The sequence below is a fragment of the Bos taurus genome, chromosome 14 (assembly GCF_002263795.3).
Source record: "Bos taurus isolate L1 Dominette 01449 registration number 42190680 breed Hereford chromosome 14, ARS-UCD2.0, whole genome shotgun sequence".
NCBI lineage: Eukaryota > Metazoa > Chordata > Mammalia > Artiodactyla > Bovidae > Bos > Bos taurus.
In genome coordinates this window covers 63,718,708-63,735,648 of record NC_037341.1, presented here as the reverse complement: position 1 = coordinate 63,735,648, position 16,941 = coordinate 63,718,708, and the positions used below count along the sequence as shown (strand labels likewise).

Genomic DNA, 16,941 nt, shown 5'->3' with positions numbered 1-16,941 from the left:
GCCAGTGCAGGGGACATGGATTCCATCCCCAGTCTGAGAAGATTCCACATGCCACATAGCAAGCCCACGCAGCACAACTACTGAGCCTGTGCTCTCGAGCCAGAGAACCTCAACTACTGAAGCCCACACGCCTAGATCCTGTGCTCCGCAACAAGAGAAACCACTGTAATGAGAAGCCCACACATTGCAACTAGAGAGGAGCCCCACTTGCCGCGACTGAGAAAGCCCACGTGCAGCAATGAAGATCCAGGGCAGCCAAAAATACACAACTAAATATTGAAAAATAAAAGATCATCATAGTTGTTTTTTTTTTAGTGTCTAAGTTTGGATAAATTGGGCTTCCCTGGTAGCTCAGCTGGTAAAGAATCTGCCTGCAGTGCAGGAGACCCTGGTTCGATTCCTGGGTTGGGAAGATCCACTGGAGAAGGGATAGGTTACCTACTCCAGAATTCTGGCCTGGAGAATTCCATGGACTGTATAGTCCATGGGGTCACAAAGAGTCGGACACGACTGAGCGACTTTCACTCCATTTCACTTGGATAAATGACGTGACCATTATGTCACCACTGGAATACCAGAATAAGGTACCATGTCATGTTGCCTCTCCACACACAACAAGTGTCCATCTGCCTGAGTGAATTTGCACACTCATCAATCACCATGTTGGTCACTTTTCAAACAGTCCTGTGGCTTCCCTCTGTCAATGCTGGCCTTCACGTCAGCAAATGCTGACCCAACCATCTGCCAGGTTTTCCCTTTAAGTGTCCAGCGCTGGGACAACCCACCTCCCGGGAAGCTTTGAGAATCACTCCAAGCCCTTCCTCAGCAGGTCAGGGCCATGGGTTTCCCTCCTCCACAGCACACGCCCTGAGCTCCCCACATACAACCTCAGCCACACTTTCTTCATTTCTAACTTCCCAGGGGACTTCTGCCTGATTTCCAAGTTCCCCTGCAGTTATTATAACTGCTAACAGTAGGGCCCCTGAGACCCCACATTTAGCTGAGTAGTCAAGGCTCAGGGGCTTCTCAGAGCGACTATTGCAAATAGTCCCTTTCCAGGTACACACCTCTGCTTAGGTCTTAGGTTCTTAAAGGTATTTGGCCTAGACTCACAAACATCAGGTGGCTCAGACTGTAAAGCGTCTGCCTGCAATGCGGGGGACCCGGGTTCAATTCCTGGGTCGGGAAGATGCCCTGGAGAAGGAAATGGCAATCCACTCCAGCACTCTTGCCTGGAAAATCCCATGGACGGAGAAGCCTGATAGGCGACAGTCCATGGGGTTGCAAAGAGTCAGACACGACTGAGCGATTTCACTTTCACTTTCACTTTCAAACATCTCTTACCTCAGAGGAAAAACACTCTTAAAATGAATGGAAAGATGCCATTGTCTTTTGATATGATTAAGGGAAAGCCTACCATTAATCTGTTACTTCAGTGCAACTCTTGACTCAAACTATGAGATATCTAAATTATATAAACAGTTGAAACAAATGCATGCCCATATTAAAGAAAAGTGAGGAAGTAGATTGCATTGGTAGAGTGGGTCAGATCATAGATGGCCCTAAAATCAGACACTTGAGGGTTTTATTAAAAACCTGGTTCTGGACTGGGACATGGGAGGGTAGAAATGGAGTTAGGGAAAGAGGTGTCTGACACTGTAAGTGAAAATGAACTAGAGGGAAGACTGAAGGATGTGGGAGACTTGAGAGAAGTGGGTGGCGGTCATTCAAGCACAAGGTACCAAGGGACCGGGCTAGACTGTGGGATTGAGAAATGCATGATGCACAGAGCAGACTGCCTGGTTCCAAGCCTAGTTCCGCCCTCACTGCGTGGGACCCTGTGGAAATCTGGACACGCGACTCCCCTCTGTGCTCTGAATTCCTTCAGCTCTAAAGTAAGGCTGGCAGCTCCAGGAGGGCACCCCCTGCAAACACTCAAGCGGCAGCTTTCTTGGTTCATTCTTGTTAGCACAGGAATGAGGAGGTCATTACATACCTTTGATTTGACTTAGTGGCAACAGGTAAGAAATAAAGGGGCCCAGAAAAGATTCAGGAAGATGTTTTCCACACTCATATCCAATCAAGTGCCGAGTCTTGTATATTCACATCTTAGACCGTCTCTTCAATCCATCTACTTCTTTTCATCTTCACCACCTGCCCTTGAGTCCCACCTGATATGTCCTCCCCTCCTTGAAGCCTGCGATGGCCTCCTCACTGGTTACCTTGCTTCCATTCTTGCTCCCCTTGCAAGGCACTCTCCACACAGTAGCCAGAGAATACTTTTTTTCATGCAAAGCTGAAAATGTACTCCTCTAGCTTAAAACTCTCTAATGCCCTTACATTGTTCCAGGGACACTAAAAGAAAAGCACTGTTTTTCTCCACTCCACTCACATCAACACTTCTGACACTGATTACCTGGAGTTAGCACACACCACACAGATTAAGGACCCAGTCCCACAGGACGGCGCCTCCCCCACTTCAGAAGCCAACTGCGAGTCCAGGCCTCCCATACTTCTGATCAACTCCTATAAATCTGGGATTCCTATGACCCCTTACTGGAGTTTGATGATTTCCTAGAATAGCTCATAGAACTCAGGAAAGCTCTTTTCTTACTATAACCCATTTATTGCTAAGGATACAACTCAGGAAGAGCTAAATGGAAGGGATTCGGCACCTCTACATGTTTGCCCACACAGAAGCTCTCCGAACCCTACAGTTCAGGGATTTCTTGGAAGTTTCAGCATGTAGGCGTGACCAATGATTAACTCAGTCCCCAGCCCCTCTACCAAACCCAGAGGCCAGCAGGTGGGGCTCAAAGTTGCAACCCTCCAATTATATGTTTAAAAACAACTAAGCATCTTTTTTTTTTCCTTTAAATGATATCATTTTAAAATGACGTCATTTTTAACTCTAAGAAAAACAAAAGTTGTTCATGAAAGTAAAGGTAATCGTAATCATAAACATTATTTGTTCAGTAGTAAGAAATATTTACCTGTTATAAAGATCAAAGTATTTACTAGGAACTTAATGTTTTTAATGGTGAGATAAAACTAGGGAGAAGAATGAAATGAAAGAAGGTGATACAGAAAGCTGAATCCACATCCCTCATGTATGTGCATGTGTGTGTGTAAAAGTCACTCAGTCATGTCCAGCTCTCTACAACCCTATGGACTGTGGCTTGCCAGACTCCTCTGTCCATGGGATTCTCCAGGCAAGAATACTGGTGTGGGTTGTCATGCCCTCCTCCAGGGGATCTTCCTGACCCAGGGATTGAACCCAGGTCTCTCTCATTGAGGGCAGATCCTTTACTGTCTGAGCCACCAGGGAATCCTCTCATCCCTCATACAGGGAGTCAATAGATAATACCTACAAACTGAAGAACGGGAGAAAGAGATGAATATTATTAATCTCCAGATATTGAAATATCTGAAGAAAAAGCTAAAAGATTTGAAAGCCATTGCCTCTGGAAAGCAGGAGATGGTTATATTACAATACTTTTTAACACTATTTTACTTTTAAAATTATCAGCACATTTTGTTTGGTTTAAAAAAATGAAAAATTTTAGGACAATATGGTGAAGAGGAGAAATGATAGAATTGAAAAACTTTAATGAGATAAAAGCAAATGCACAATAGATGAAACATTCTGGGTTGGGAGTTGTGATCGAGGAGGCATTTGGCTCTATTTGTGATATTTGAATTTTACTTGTATATATATATAATTTATAAAATATAAAAGACATAATAATGCAATTAGAGGAAAAAAGCCAACATGGTGGGTCCAGATTGTACAAAAACAAAACTAAGCCATCTTGATTTAGGGGGGGGGCCAGGAATTGAAACACACAATTCATACTAGTAAACTAAATGCATTTATCTTTAAGAAACCTCTAAATCCTCCATTACCATGGGCTGCCTTTGGAGAAGAGAATGGCGACCCCACTCCAATATTCTTGCCTGGGAAATCCCATGGACAGAGAAGCCTGGCGGGCTACAGTCCATGGGGTCACAAAGAGTGGGACACACCTTAGTGACTGAGCGCACATGGGCTGCCTTAACACATTTTCAAACATTTAAAATGTTTTAATTTTAACACATTTTCAAACATTTAAAATGTTTTAATTTTAACACATTCTCAAACATTTAAAATGTTTTAATTTTAACACATTTTCAAATCAAATTTAATACCCTGAGAAATTGTGTAATATTTCAAAGAAGCTCCATCAGTGGGCTTTATTGATATTCTCCTCTGAGGCCAAAGAATGTCTGGTAGCCATAGCACTTACCCTGATCTTTATGATCCAGAAAATCCATATTTGGATGTGCCAACCTCTAAATTTCCATCACACTTACTAATCAGCCTTAAACATTTCACTACAAGGGACACAGGAAACATTCTTAAGAGGAAATGGGGAAAGAGTCACAGAGCCCCTAGACCCATGGTAGGCAACACTCCCCAAATACATACATTCCCCTAACTCCCCAAGTACACAAAAGCTACAGCAAATACCTTCTTAGTCTCTTTCTTCTCAAACATGCTGTTCACACTATATAGATTAAGAACCAGGAACATACAGGCCTTAGTTTAAAGACTGGTTTTGCCTTTCAAAAACCCCTTCATCTCAGAGGCAATCGCAGGCCACAGTTTGGGAGCATGGTAAGTGGGTGGGCAGGAGGGGTCTGGATACAAAACCGGCGGAACCTGGTGAGGGATCGGGCTAGAGGGGGCTGCCACCGCTCTAGAAATACTTCATGACATCAGTAGATCCAGGCTCCCTGGGCTTCCACTTATTAAGATGTGTATCCTTGAGCAAATTACTTAACTGAAAAAGAGGAGCACCACTCTCAACAAGTTGCGAGGGTGAATGAGATACAGCACAGAAGTGTCGGGTCCAGCCCGGATCGAATATCCTGTAGAAGCAGCCCCCTCTGATGACTGTTGCTCCCCCTGAGTAGAGGCTCCTTGGAAGGCTCCTACACGGTCACAAGTATTCACATTTCTAACACATTGTGTCCTTGTCCAGAGACAGGAAGGTGTGCATGTACCTGCTGAGTCCTGGAGAGCCAGGCCTGCAAGTGTGTGACTATTGGGTAATAACCACCAGGAAACAGCAGGCCAAGCACTTATTAAAAGCTGTGAAAATATTCGGCGGCGGGGAATGTCTGTATAATATTGAGGTGGGGAGACTTCCCAACCCTTGCTCCCTGGGCTCCTTTGCTGGTCTGGCAGACCCACACATCCGCTGTGCTCATCTCAGTCCTCCTGGCACTCACCAGTCCTCCACGAGCCATCTCACTGCAGGCTTGGCTGGTCGAGTCTCCCCTGCACCGACCACATCTAGTCACTGCTGAGCAATAACGCTGGCCCTGGAAGGTGGTCAGGGGACGGGCTACTCACCCCCAATAATAAGCGGCTACTGCTTCCCTTTTACCAATCCTGTCCTGAGTCTCCCAGACCACTGGATATTAACGTGATTTCCTAGCATTTCCCTGAATGGGAAGAAAAAGCTGGAGTATAATCTTACCTCCCTGCTTACCCCAGAAATCACCCGATGCTAACTTCAAGGTCCTTCTTCAGGTCATTAACCAGGGTGCCCTCTATCATGTTCCTTGGACACTCATTCACCCTGTGGCAGTGCTTCTGAGCCCTTTTCTCACCAAGTCACATGGAGAAAATAATACTGTTTGTACTGGACACAGGGAAGGTGGGCACGGAGCTGCTGGAGGTGGGTGGGCCCACAAATGCTTCATCAGGGCTGAGAGGATGGAGATCTCGACATATCCCTAATCCTCTCCTGCATCATGACCCTGTATCACAGCACTCAGTCCTGTATAAGGGCACTCAGCCCTGTACCGTAGCGTGTAGTCCTGTATCACAGTCTCATTCCTGTGTCACTGGGCTCATTACATCATGGTCTTACATGGTGACTTTTCTGTCTCCACAACAAGACTGGAAACTCCATGATCTGGACGAGGTGTGATTTCCTGGTGCCTCCGTCTCCTCTACAGCATTATCAAGTCCCAGCAACCATTCAACACATATTTGTTCCACTATAAAGAGTCACAAGGCTTCCCAGGTGGCACTAGTGGTCAAGAACCTGCCTGCCAATGCAGGAGACTTAAGAGATGTGAGTTTGATCCCTGAGTTGGGAAGACCCCCCTGGAGGAGGGCATGGCAACCCACTCCAGTATTCTTGCCTGGAGAATCCCATGGACAGAGGAGCCTGGTGGGCTGCAGACCATAGGTTCACAAAGAGTCAGACTCGACCAAGTCGGATGCAACCAAGGGACTAAACAGCAACATGAACAGCCAAGGGCGGCAGCAGGCAGGGCAGGGGCCTGATGAACACAGAACCACCTTCCTGACTTAGACTTAGTATCCTTTTCAAAATCATACTGTAGCCTCTTTTATAAACATCTTCAGGAGTTGTCCTCATTTTGTTTTGGAGGCAAACAGAAAACAAGTGGAAGGAACATCCTCTTTGAAGAAGCTGAAAATGGTCCCAGGCCTGAAACGCTGGGTTTGCAGAGGAGCTGCCGAGCCTGGTGAACACTGGACCTGTGCGGGGAGGAGGGAAGCAGAGGGACAAAGGGGCAGCAGGCAGGACTTAGGCCACATTGACGCTGTCTTAACGCAGCTCCTCAGGAGGCACCAGGAGGGTCTGGGAGCACAAGTCTGGGCCCCTCTGATGGCACCAGGTGTCTGGGGAGAGATGCACAGGCCTGCCATCTTTGCCCAAAGCAATCTCAGCAGGTGGGGAAGAGGCAAAAGGATTGGTGTTGGTGATGGCAGGAGGACCTCCTAGGTGTCAACATTGGCCAGGTGACATTTATGTGCCTTAGGAGCACCGGCTCACTTCATCCTCCCAACAACCCTCAGAGAAGAGCTACTCTGCTCATTCTAGAGATGGGGAGACTGAGATACAAAGAGACTAAGTAAATGGCCTCAAGCCATGCAAATTGAAAGTGGGGCAGCCGCCAAACTATGAATCTTGGGCATCTCACTCCGAGCCAGCACTCCCAGCTACTGAGTTAGTCCTGGGGCTGATTCATCAGCAGGAGGGTGGAAGACATGATCTTGAGAAGAGGAACTGTGTGGTTTGGGCTTCATGACAGACACGCCACTCCACCCTGGGGCACAGTGTTAGTGAGAAGGTGCCCAGAAATGAGAGGCAAGATCCAGCAGACAGGTTCCACCAACTCAGCTCTGGCAACTCCCAGCATCATGGGTCAGCAAACAACTGGCTCCGGGAACATAAACTCTTTCAAAATTGAGGGTCTCCTGGGAAGAGCCAGAGGCAAAAATCCCTCAGGAAAGGAGGAAAGAAATGTGACCAAATGTGGGTGAAAAATATATGCCCCCAAAATGATGCCACTGGGCTTCCCTGGTGGCTCAGTGGTAAAGAATCCAATGCAGGAGACATGGGTTTGCTCCCTCGTCTGGAAAGATCTCAATTAAAAAAGAAAAAAAGGCAAAATGATGCAACTAAGGAAATGAAGATGATGACTGTTAACCAAAGCAAGACTTCTCTGAACTCAGACCTCAAAGAACAAATAAAGACCTCAACGAGGAGATAAGCAAACAAAAGAGCACAGAAGGAAGCTGGTCAAACTCACGGAAGCAATGGAAGAGAAAAACAAAGCCCCTGCAAAAGTGAAAACTCCATCACAAGAAGAAAGAAGAGATGCTGCCAAATGCAGCTGGGGCAAAAGGCTTCCGCACAGTTATACAGATAAAAAAAACACTAAGAGCACTAAAACACTCAAAACAAAGACACTCAAAACAAAGCTCCAAAACGCTGCCACCCTCTGAATGACTTTTAGAAAGCATTGAAAACAAAAACCACGATGCACACAAAGACGACAGAACCAAGGCTGATTTACCTCTGTGCGTTCACGCAGAATGATTTGCAAGATGCAAATTGTGAAAAGCAAGGTTCAGAAAGTGGGTAGAGTAAGTGCTCATTCATGAAACAGAAAAGGATATGCATATGTATGAATGCTCGTATCTGCACAAAAGTGCGTAGAGGGACACGTGTTAAACTGTAAACAAGTGTCTACGGTGGGAGTGAGGTTGCACGGGTGTGGTGGGAGTGAGGTTGCACGGGTGTGGGCCCAGTCACATCCAACTCTTTGCGACCGCTAGACTGTAGCCCACCCGGCTCCTCTGTCCACATGGAATTTTCCAGGACTACGTTGCCATTTCCTCCTCCAGGGGATCTTCCCAACCTAGGAATTGAACCCATGACGCTTGTGTCTTCTGCACTGGCAGGCAGATTCGCCACCACTTTGAGGTTACTTTTATCATGCACCGTTTTGTGCTGTTTGAATGTTACCACCATCACCACTGCAACAACAAACTTTTCAAATAGAAGGAAAATATACATGTATGTGTATATACATGCACACACACACACACACACACACACCCCTAACATTAAGTATACATGAAAGTACGGGCAGTCATGCAATGGGAGGCTCCAGCGGCATTTCTCAGTTGGGTGGACCAGTAAGTTTATCAACACTCTTGAACCACTGAATAAATGCACTTTGTTCCCTTTTTTTTTTTTTTTAATAAATCTGATCAAGGTATCGCTCCTCCCTGAACCAGGGAACCAGTTCAGTAATATCATATCATTGGACGACTTCGGTCCTTTCAAAGCTCTTCCATTCAGTTGGGAACGTACAAGGAGGCATAAAGATGTTCCCAGTGTACCAGCCGAATGGATCCTGCGCTAAACAAATGTATCTGGCCAAGCTCCAGCCTCTGGGGGCAAGTGGCCAATGGTTCTTTAGACCACCAAAGGACAGGGAGTTCCTGTCTGTCCTGTGGAGATTGAATTTTCTCCATAATTCATTTACAATAAAGTTCTAAGCAGAGAATACACAAATATAATCTGGCATGGCTATTACTGCTGTCCTGAGGTCTTCACTGTGGAAACTTGGAAGTCCCAGCTACAGAAGCAGGGTCCCAGAGTTGTTATGGGGGCCCTAATAATAATGTATTCTCTTTTCCATGGCTAGTTTTGAGATGTCAGTGCTTATGCAACAGATAAAAGGTATCAACTTAATTAAAATGGGCAAAAGGCCAAGTGATACACTTAATGTTCCATCTAGAATCTAAGCCTCCAAAAGAAGAAAATATTAATAGGAACCATCTTCCTGTGTCCTCCAAATGAATGTATTTTATCTGAATCCAGGCTCTGTAGGGCTGATGGTCAGAAACGCACCCATGGAAACATGTTCCGTAGTGAAATCATGACCTTAGTCAAGAAAAGTAAGCTTACCAGCTGCACCAGTTTTAAAAAATCAATGAAGACATCACTTCTCAACATGTTTGGGTCCATGGTTACTGAAAAACAGGGACAGCAAGCCAGGTTAGCACAGGGCTGTGTTGACTGTTCTGTTAAACTGCCCTGTCCTCCAGGGAGCCCTCCAGACCTTGACAGTGCACCGCTGCCTCCTTAAAGGCAATGGAGCCTGTGACTTCTCAAATCCATGAAAACCCACAAGGCCTCCTCCTCCAGGCAGCCTGGACTGACACCGTGAACCCATCACACCAGTCCCAGGTGACTCTTTCCAGGAGTCCTTTTTTACTCATGCACATCCATCACTCAATAGCCATCTTGCTGCCCCTACTAGAAAGACGATGAAGTTGATATGAAGAAAAAATAAGATCTAAAACTGTGGATCTAGACTCCCACTTTAGTGAGATGCTTGGTCATTTGAAAATTTTAAATCAGCCAAGAAACAAGGATGTAGAGGACTTCTTTTCACAATGGGAGCTCTCAAGAGGTTATCAAAAAAAAAAAAAAAAGCAACAATAAGGCTGCCAGAGATTTAAACTTTCTTCCGTACTTATAAGACACTTACCCCCTTAGATTTAAAGCTCCAGATACCAACACACAGAGCTGTAGCCAGAGTACATGGGGCCGGGACTTGCCCCCCGAGGACCCCACAGTCACACGTGAGGGGCTTCCCTGCAGCTTTCTCAGTTCTTATCTTCCTCCCCATGAGTTCTCTCCCACACTCGAGCTGAACTTATCCACCTTCTAAATCTATATCAAATGTCTTTCTTTTTGTTGCTCTTTTCCTGATCTTGTCAAATCACTTCTACCAGCATTCCAAACTAGCACTGACTGAGGTCATTTCGGGTTGTGCTTCCCAAACGATGCCAGGTTTTTCAAAATAAAATAACTAAGAGAGAGAGTCTCTGTAAGAACAAAAACTTTTTTCCCCTCTCTTTTAAAGAGGTAATTTCACTGCGGGGGTGGGGGTGGGGGCAAGCTCTTGTCTTATTTTCTGGAATATATGTAACATGTGTGCTAAGTCGCTTCAGTCATGTTTGACTCTGTGTGACCCTATCAACTGTAGCCTGCCAGGCTTCTCTGTCATGGGAGTCTCTAGGCAAGAATACTGGAGTAGGTTGTCAATCCTTTCTCCAGAGGATCTTCCTGACCCAGGGATCGACCCCACGTGGCATGTCTCCCGCACTGGCAGGCAGGTCCTTTACCACTAGTGTTACCTGGGAAACCCATATGTGGCATGTATGCAAACTAATCATGACAATCAGTACCATGGATCCTTGGGATGGGGAACACTGTTGAAGAAGTGTTCAATAAATTAGTATTTACTGTACAACCGTTAAGTACGGAATACTATGCAAAGCATTTTGCATGTTTTAGCTCACTTAATCTTCACAACAAACCCTGAAGTAAAGAGCATTTCCAGTTTACAGATAAAGACACTGAAGCTCAGAGAAGGTAAGTGTCTTTCCCCAGGTCACACAGCCAGTGAGGTGCAAACCAGGGGCTTGGCTCTGGGTCTGAGCAGAGCCTGTGCCCTCAGTCACATGCCACACTGCACTGTCTCCTTCCTCTACCTTCCAAGGGGATGCGCAGGGCATCCTGATTATGGATAAAGGCCAGGTCTAGAGAAGTGACCCCTGAAGCACAGTAAGCATTTGTGAAAAGGCCAGCTGTTAAAGGAGTATTTCATGAAGATCTGAGAAAGCAAACCAAGAGAGAATGAAATTTCAAAAGATATTACATTTTGAACTTGAAAAAATTTATTTAATATGTCTAAAAAGGGGTACATTCTCCATTACAAAAGATGAATGGAAAATAGATGACTTCTAGAATTTCTATTTGCTATGTTTTTAAAAAAAATATGTGCAACTCTGAAAAATAATGAGGTAAATTTATAATTGCTTCAGATGACCATTATATCTACTACTGTGGGCAAGAATCCTTTAGAAGAAATGGAGTAGCCCTCATAGTCAACTAAAGAGTCTGAAAGGCAGTACTTGGAGGCAATCTCAAAAACAACCAGAATGATCTCTGTTTGTTTCCAAGGCAAACCATTCAACTCTAAGTAATTCAAGTCTATGCCCCAATCACTAATGTCAAAGAAGCTGAAGTTGAATGGTTCTATGAAGACCTACACAACCCTTTAGAGCTAACACCAAACAAGATGTCCTTTTTTATCATAGGGGACTGGAATACAAAAGTAGGAAGTCAAGAGATACCTGGAATAATAGGTAAGTTTGGCCTTGGAGTACAAAATGAAGCAGGGCAAAGGCTAACAGAGTTTTGCCAAGAGAACGTGCTGGTCATAGCAAATACCTTCTTCCAACAACACAAGAGATGACTCTAACACATGGACATCACCAGATAGTCAACACTGAAGTCAGATTGATTATATTATTTGTAGCCAAAGATGGAGAAACTCTATACAGTCAGCAAAAACAAGACCGGGAGCTGACTGTGGCTCAGATCATGAACTCCTTATTGCCAAATTCAGACTTAAATAGAAGAAAGTAGGGAAAACCACTAAACCATTCAGCGATGACCTAAATCAAATCCCTTATGATTATACAGTGGAAGTAAGAAATAGATTCAAGGGACTAGATCTGATAGAGTGCCTGATGAACTATGGACAGAGGTTCATAACAGGTACAGGAGGCTGTGATTAAAACTACCTCCAAGAAAAAGAAGTGCAAAAAGGCAAAATGGTTATCTGAGGAGGCCTTACAAATAGGCCTTCTCAGGTTGTCTGAGTAAAGGAGAGACGTGAAAGGCAAAAGAGAAAAGGAAAGATATACCCATTTGAATGCAGAGTTCCAAAGAATAGCAAGGAGAGATAAGAAAGTCTTCCTCAGTGATCAATGCAAAGAAATAGAGGAAAACAATAAAAGGGGAAAGACTAGAGATCTCTTTAAGAAAATTAGAGATACCAAGGGAACATTTCATGCAAAGATGGGCTCGATAAAGGACAGAAATGGTATGGACCTAACAGAAGCAGAAGATATTAAGAAGAGGTGGCAAGAATACACAGAAGAACTGTACAAAAAAGATCTTCATCACCCAGATAACCACAATGGTGTGATCACTCACCTAGAGCCAGACATCCTGGAATACGAAGTCAAGTGGGCCTTAGGAAGCATCACTAAGAACAAAGCTAGTGGAGGTGATGGAATTCCAGTTGAGCTTTTTCAAATCCTAAAATATGATGCTGTCAAAGTGTTGCACTCAATATGCCAGCACATCTGGAAAACTCAGCAGTGGCCACAGGACTGGAAAAGGTCAGTTTTCATTCCAATCCCAAAGAAAGGCAATGCCAAAGAATGCTCAAACTACTGCATAATTGCACTCATCTCAATTGCACTCATAGCAAAGTAATGCTCAAAATTCTCCAAGCGAGGTTTCAACAGCATGTGAACCATAAACTTCCAGATGTACAGCTGGATTTAGAAAAGGCAGAGGAACCAAAGATCAAATTGCCAATATCTACTGTATCATCGAAAAAGCAAGAGAGTTCCAGAAAAACATCTGCTTCATTGACTACGCTAAAGCCTTTGACTTTAGCATATCATAACAAACTGTAGAAAATTCTGAAAGAGATGGGAATACCAGACCACCTTACCTGCCTTCTGAGAAACTTGTATACAGGTCAAGAAGCAACAGTAAGAACTGGACATGGAGCAACAGACTGGTTCCAAATTGGGAAAGGAGTACATCAAGGCTGTATATTGTCACCCTGCCTGTTTAACTTGTTTAACTTGTATGCAGAGTACATCATGTGAAATGCCAGGCTGAATGAAGCACAAACTAAAATCAAGATTCCTGGGAGAAATATCAATAACCTCAGATATTCAGATGATATCACCCTTATGGAAGAAAACGAAGAGGAACTAAAGAGCCTCTTGATGAAGGTGAAAGAGGAGAGTGAAAAAACTGGCTTAAAACTCAACATTCAAAAAACTAAGATGAAGGCATACAGTCCCATCACTTCAAGGCAAATAGATGGGGAAACAATGAAAACAGTGACAGATTTTATTTTCTTGGGCTCCAAAATCACTGCAGATTGTGACTGCAGCCATGACATCAAAAGATGCTTGCTCCTTGGAAGAAAAGCTATGAGAAACCTAAGCAGCATATTAGAAATCAGAGACATTACTTTGCCAATAAAGATCCATCTAGTCAAAGACATGGTTTTTCCAGTAGTCATGTATGGATGTGAGAGCTGGACCATAAAGAAGGCTGAGTGAGTGAGTAAAGTCACTCAGTCGCGTCTGACTTTTTGCGACCCCGTGGACTGTAGCCCACCAGGCTCCTCTGTCCATGGGATTCTCCAGGCAAGAATACTGGAGTGGGTTGCCATTTTCTTCTCCAGGGGATCTTCCTGACCCAGGGATCAAACCCAGGTCTCCCACATTGCAAGCAGATGCTTTAACCTCTGAGCCACCAGGGAAGCCCTGGTATAAGAAGGCTGAGTGTTGAACAATTGATGCTTTTGAACTGCAGTGTTGGAGAAGACTCTTGAGAGTCCCTTGGACTACAAGGAGATCAAACCAGTCAATCTTAAAGGAAATCAGTCCTGTTTATTCATTGGAAGGACTGATGCTGAAGATGAAGCTCCAATACTTTGGCCACCTGATATGAAGAGCCGACTCATTAAAAAAGACCCTGATGCTGGGAAAGATTGAGGGCAGGAGGAGAAGGAGACAACAGAAGACAAGATGGTTGGATGGCATCACCAACTCAATTGACATGAGTTTGAGCAAGCTCTGGGAGATGGTGATGGACAGGGAAGCCTGGCATGCTTCAGTCAATGGGGTCGCAAAGAGTCAGACACTACTGAGCAACTGAACAACAATAAGAAAGATCTGTAAGACTGATATTTTAAGAGGAGCAAAATCAACATACAGAAGAAAAAGGTTTTTTTCTTTTGTAATGAAGGACATTAGTGGGGTATTTGGCGATGTTTGAATAAAGTCTCTATACTAGATAGCATTACTGTATCAGTGTTAATTGCCCGATTTTTATAACTACACTTTAGTTACTGAAGAGAATGTCCTTGATCTCAGGAAATACACATAGATATGCTTAACGATAAAGTGGTTTATATATGCAAAACAAGTGTCTCAAAAATTATATACAATATATATTATGCATACATTCATAACACCAACACAAACATGGGAAAGTGAGAGAGAGTAATAAAGTAATGAAGAAAGTAATAAAGTAAAGTGTTAACATCTGGGAAATCTGGGTAGAATATACAGAAATTTTTGCATTAATTTTGCAACTTCTCTGTAAGTCAGAAATTCTTTCAGACTAAAAAGTTTTAAAAACTCAGATTCAGGACATCCCTGGTGGCGCAGCCAATAGAAATCTGCCTGCCAATACAGGGGACATGGGTTCGGGCCCTGGCCGGTGGGGATTCCACATGCCGTGGAGCCACTGGGCCCTTGGGCCACAACTACTGAGCCAAGAGCAGCAGCCCCTGAACCCACGTGTTCTAGAGCCCATGCTCTGCAACAAGAGACCCGCTCGTGGTGAGACGCCCATGCACCGCAACAAACAGCAGCCCCCACTAAAGAAAGCCCATGTGCAGCAGTGAAGACCCAGAGCAGCCAAAACAAGCTAATTAATTAATTTAAAACAAAACTCATATACAGAAAAATGCATAGAGTAAGCTTCGATTTGTCTTTAACCAACAAAGATGTACTCACACACTAGAATACACAGGATGGTTTCTGAGAAATACACAAGCCTCTTGTATTAATAATAGTATTTTATTTTAAAGGCATGAGAATCTGAGGTGGAAGGGAACATGTCTTTCATTTTAAACTCTTTGGCCAGGTTTTATTTTTAAAACATTTTATGTCTATACCATTTCCCCTTTTTAAACTTTTAACTGTTTGAATGCCAATGATTCTATTTCTCCCCACCGTCCTCTCTTATGAGAGCTCATCTTGCTGTGCATATAGGACTTTTTAGAAGCCCCCAATGCGCCAAGACTCTGTATCACTAGCTTCATGGGTCCAGAGCAGACCTCCAAGCATTCCTGGTGCCTCAGCTCTGCTCCTAGGGAAGCCAGAGAGGAAACTGCCATCTCCAGCACTGGCAGTAAACATTTCTGATATCTCCTGAAAGCTTTCACATAAAAACAGATCATTTTATCCTTTTGTTCAGTCTTAATCCAAATGACATTTCTTTGACTTCTACAATCAAAACCAACACAGAGCACGTGGGGAAGGGGTAACTCTAAACAAAGCATTTTTATACCAAATACAAAGACCACATATTGTATGATTCCATTTATGTGAAATATCCAGAGCAGGCAAATTTATAAAGGCATAAATTAGTGCATAAAGACAAGGGCTGGTAAGGGAGAGCAATAGGAAGTGGCTGATAATAGGTATAAAATTTCTTTTGGGGTGGTAAAAATGCTCTCAGATTAGATGACGGTGGTGGTTACACAATTCTGTAACTATACTAAGAGCCATTGAGGACAGATATAAACCTTCACATTTCCACAGATCTGTTTTAAAAAATCCAAATACATACCATTTTGTAAATATTGTTCTAACTGGTCCCTTCTCTCATCAGCCATAGATGTGGTCATTGCAAGATAGTACTTTGGTGGAAAGGGTGGCAGGCAATTTCCAAACACCCGCTTCAGCTGAAAGATCCAGAAAACACAGGGTTAAGGCGAAGCCCCTACCGTTCAAGGCTGGTGAGACACCTAACCTCCGCCTGGGGCAAGCCTCTCTCCCGCACTTTATCTAAAATTAACACTTCCTGATGGTCACAAAGAGTCGGACACGACTGAGTGGCTGAACTGCACTGATGGTCAAAAGGGGGAAGAGGTGATACCTTGATTTTCTTAAAGAGGATTTTATTATAGTATAGGTTTCTAGAACACTGTTAGACGTATCTCAGACTGACAACTCCAGTCTGAGTTTGGTAGATTTGGGTTATATTTTAATCTTTCATTTGTTTTTACACAACTGCCCATCAGTCACATCATACAATATTCCTTTAATTCATTCCCCAATAGTATTCGTGACATCAATGATGAGAGTTAGGAATTTAATTCCCCCTCCCCACACCCACCCAATTTGAACAGAACAGCAGATGCTCAGAGTTGTGCAGTCTAATTTGGTAGCCTCTGATAACACAGCTAGTCCAAACTGAGATGGGAGGTAAGTGTAAAATACACTCTAGTTTTAAGGGAAGACTTCGTACAAAGGGAAGACAATGTAAAACATTTTGCTATGTGTATGCTAAGTAGCTTCAGTCGTGTCTGACTCTTTGGACTGTAGACTGCCAGGCTCCTGTCTGTGAGATTCTCCAAGCAAGAATATAGGTGTGAGTTGCCATACCCTCCTCAATAACTTTTTATGTTTATTATCTACTGAAATCATAATATTTTAGATGTATCAGATTAAATAAAATATATCATTAAAATTAATTCCACCTGCTTTTAAAATCTTTTTTAACATGTTAAAATTTTAACACAAAATTTTGCAGTGTTACATATGTGGCTCACATTCTACTGCTAGTGGACAATGTTGGTTTCTAAAAGTCCTGCAAGGCTGACATATGATCCCAATAGAAACCCTGCCAGACCCCTCCCTCTTCCCCACCCATA

General features: G+C 43.8%; 1 protein-coding gene across 6 annotated transcripts in view; it reads right to left on the bottom strand.

Moving 5' to 3' along the window:
* Positions 1-16,941, bottom strand: part of SNX31 (sorting nexin 31) — an 83,468-nt gene that overhangs the window by 54,622 nt on the left and 11,905 nt on the right. For 5 of the 6 annotated variants that reach the window (XM_025001875.2, XM_010812174.4, XM_015474517.3 and 2 more), the window contains exons 3-4: positions 15,855-15,969; positions 9,288-9,352 (exon numbers count right to left, since the gene is read on the bottom strand). In XM_025001875.2, coding sequence (XP_024857643.1) covers positions 9,288-9,352; positions 15,855-15,969 — 180 coding nt within the window. Of the gene's footprint in view, positions 1-9,287; positions 9,353-15,854; positions 15,970-16,941 lie in introns of those variants that run through there. The other variant, XM_059874490.1, reaches the window with a different exon arrangement.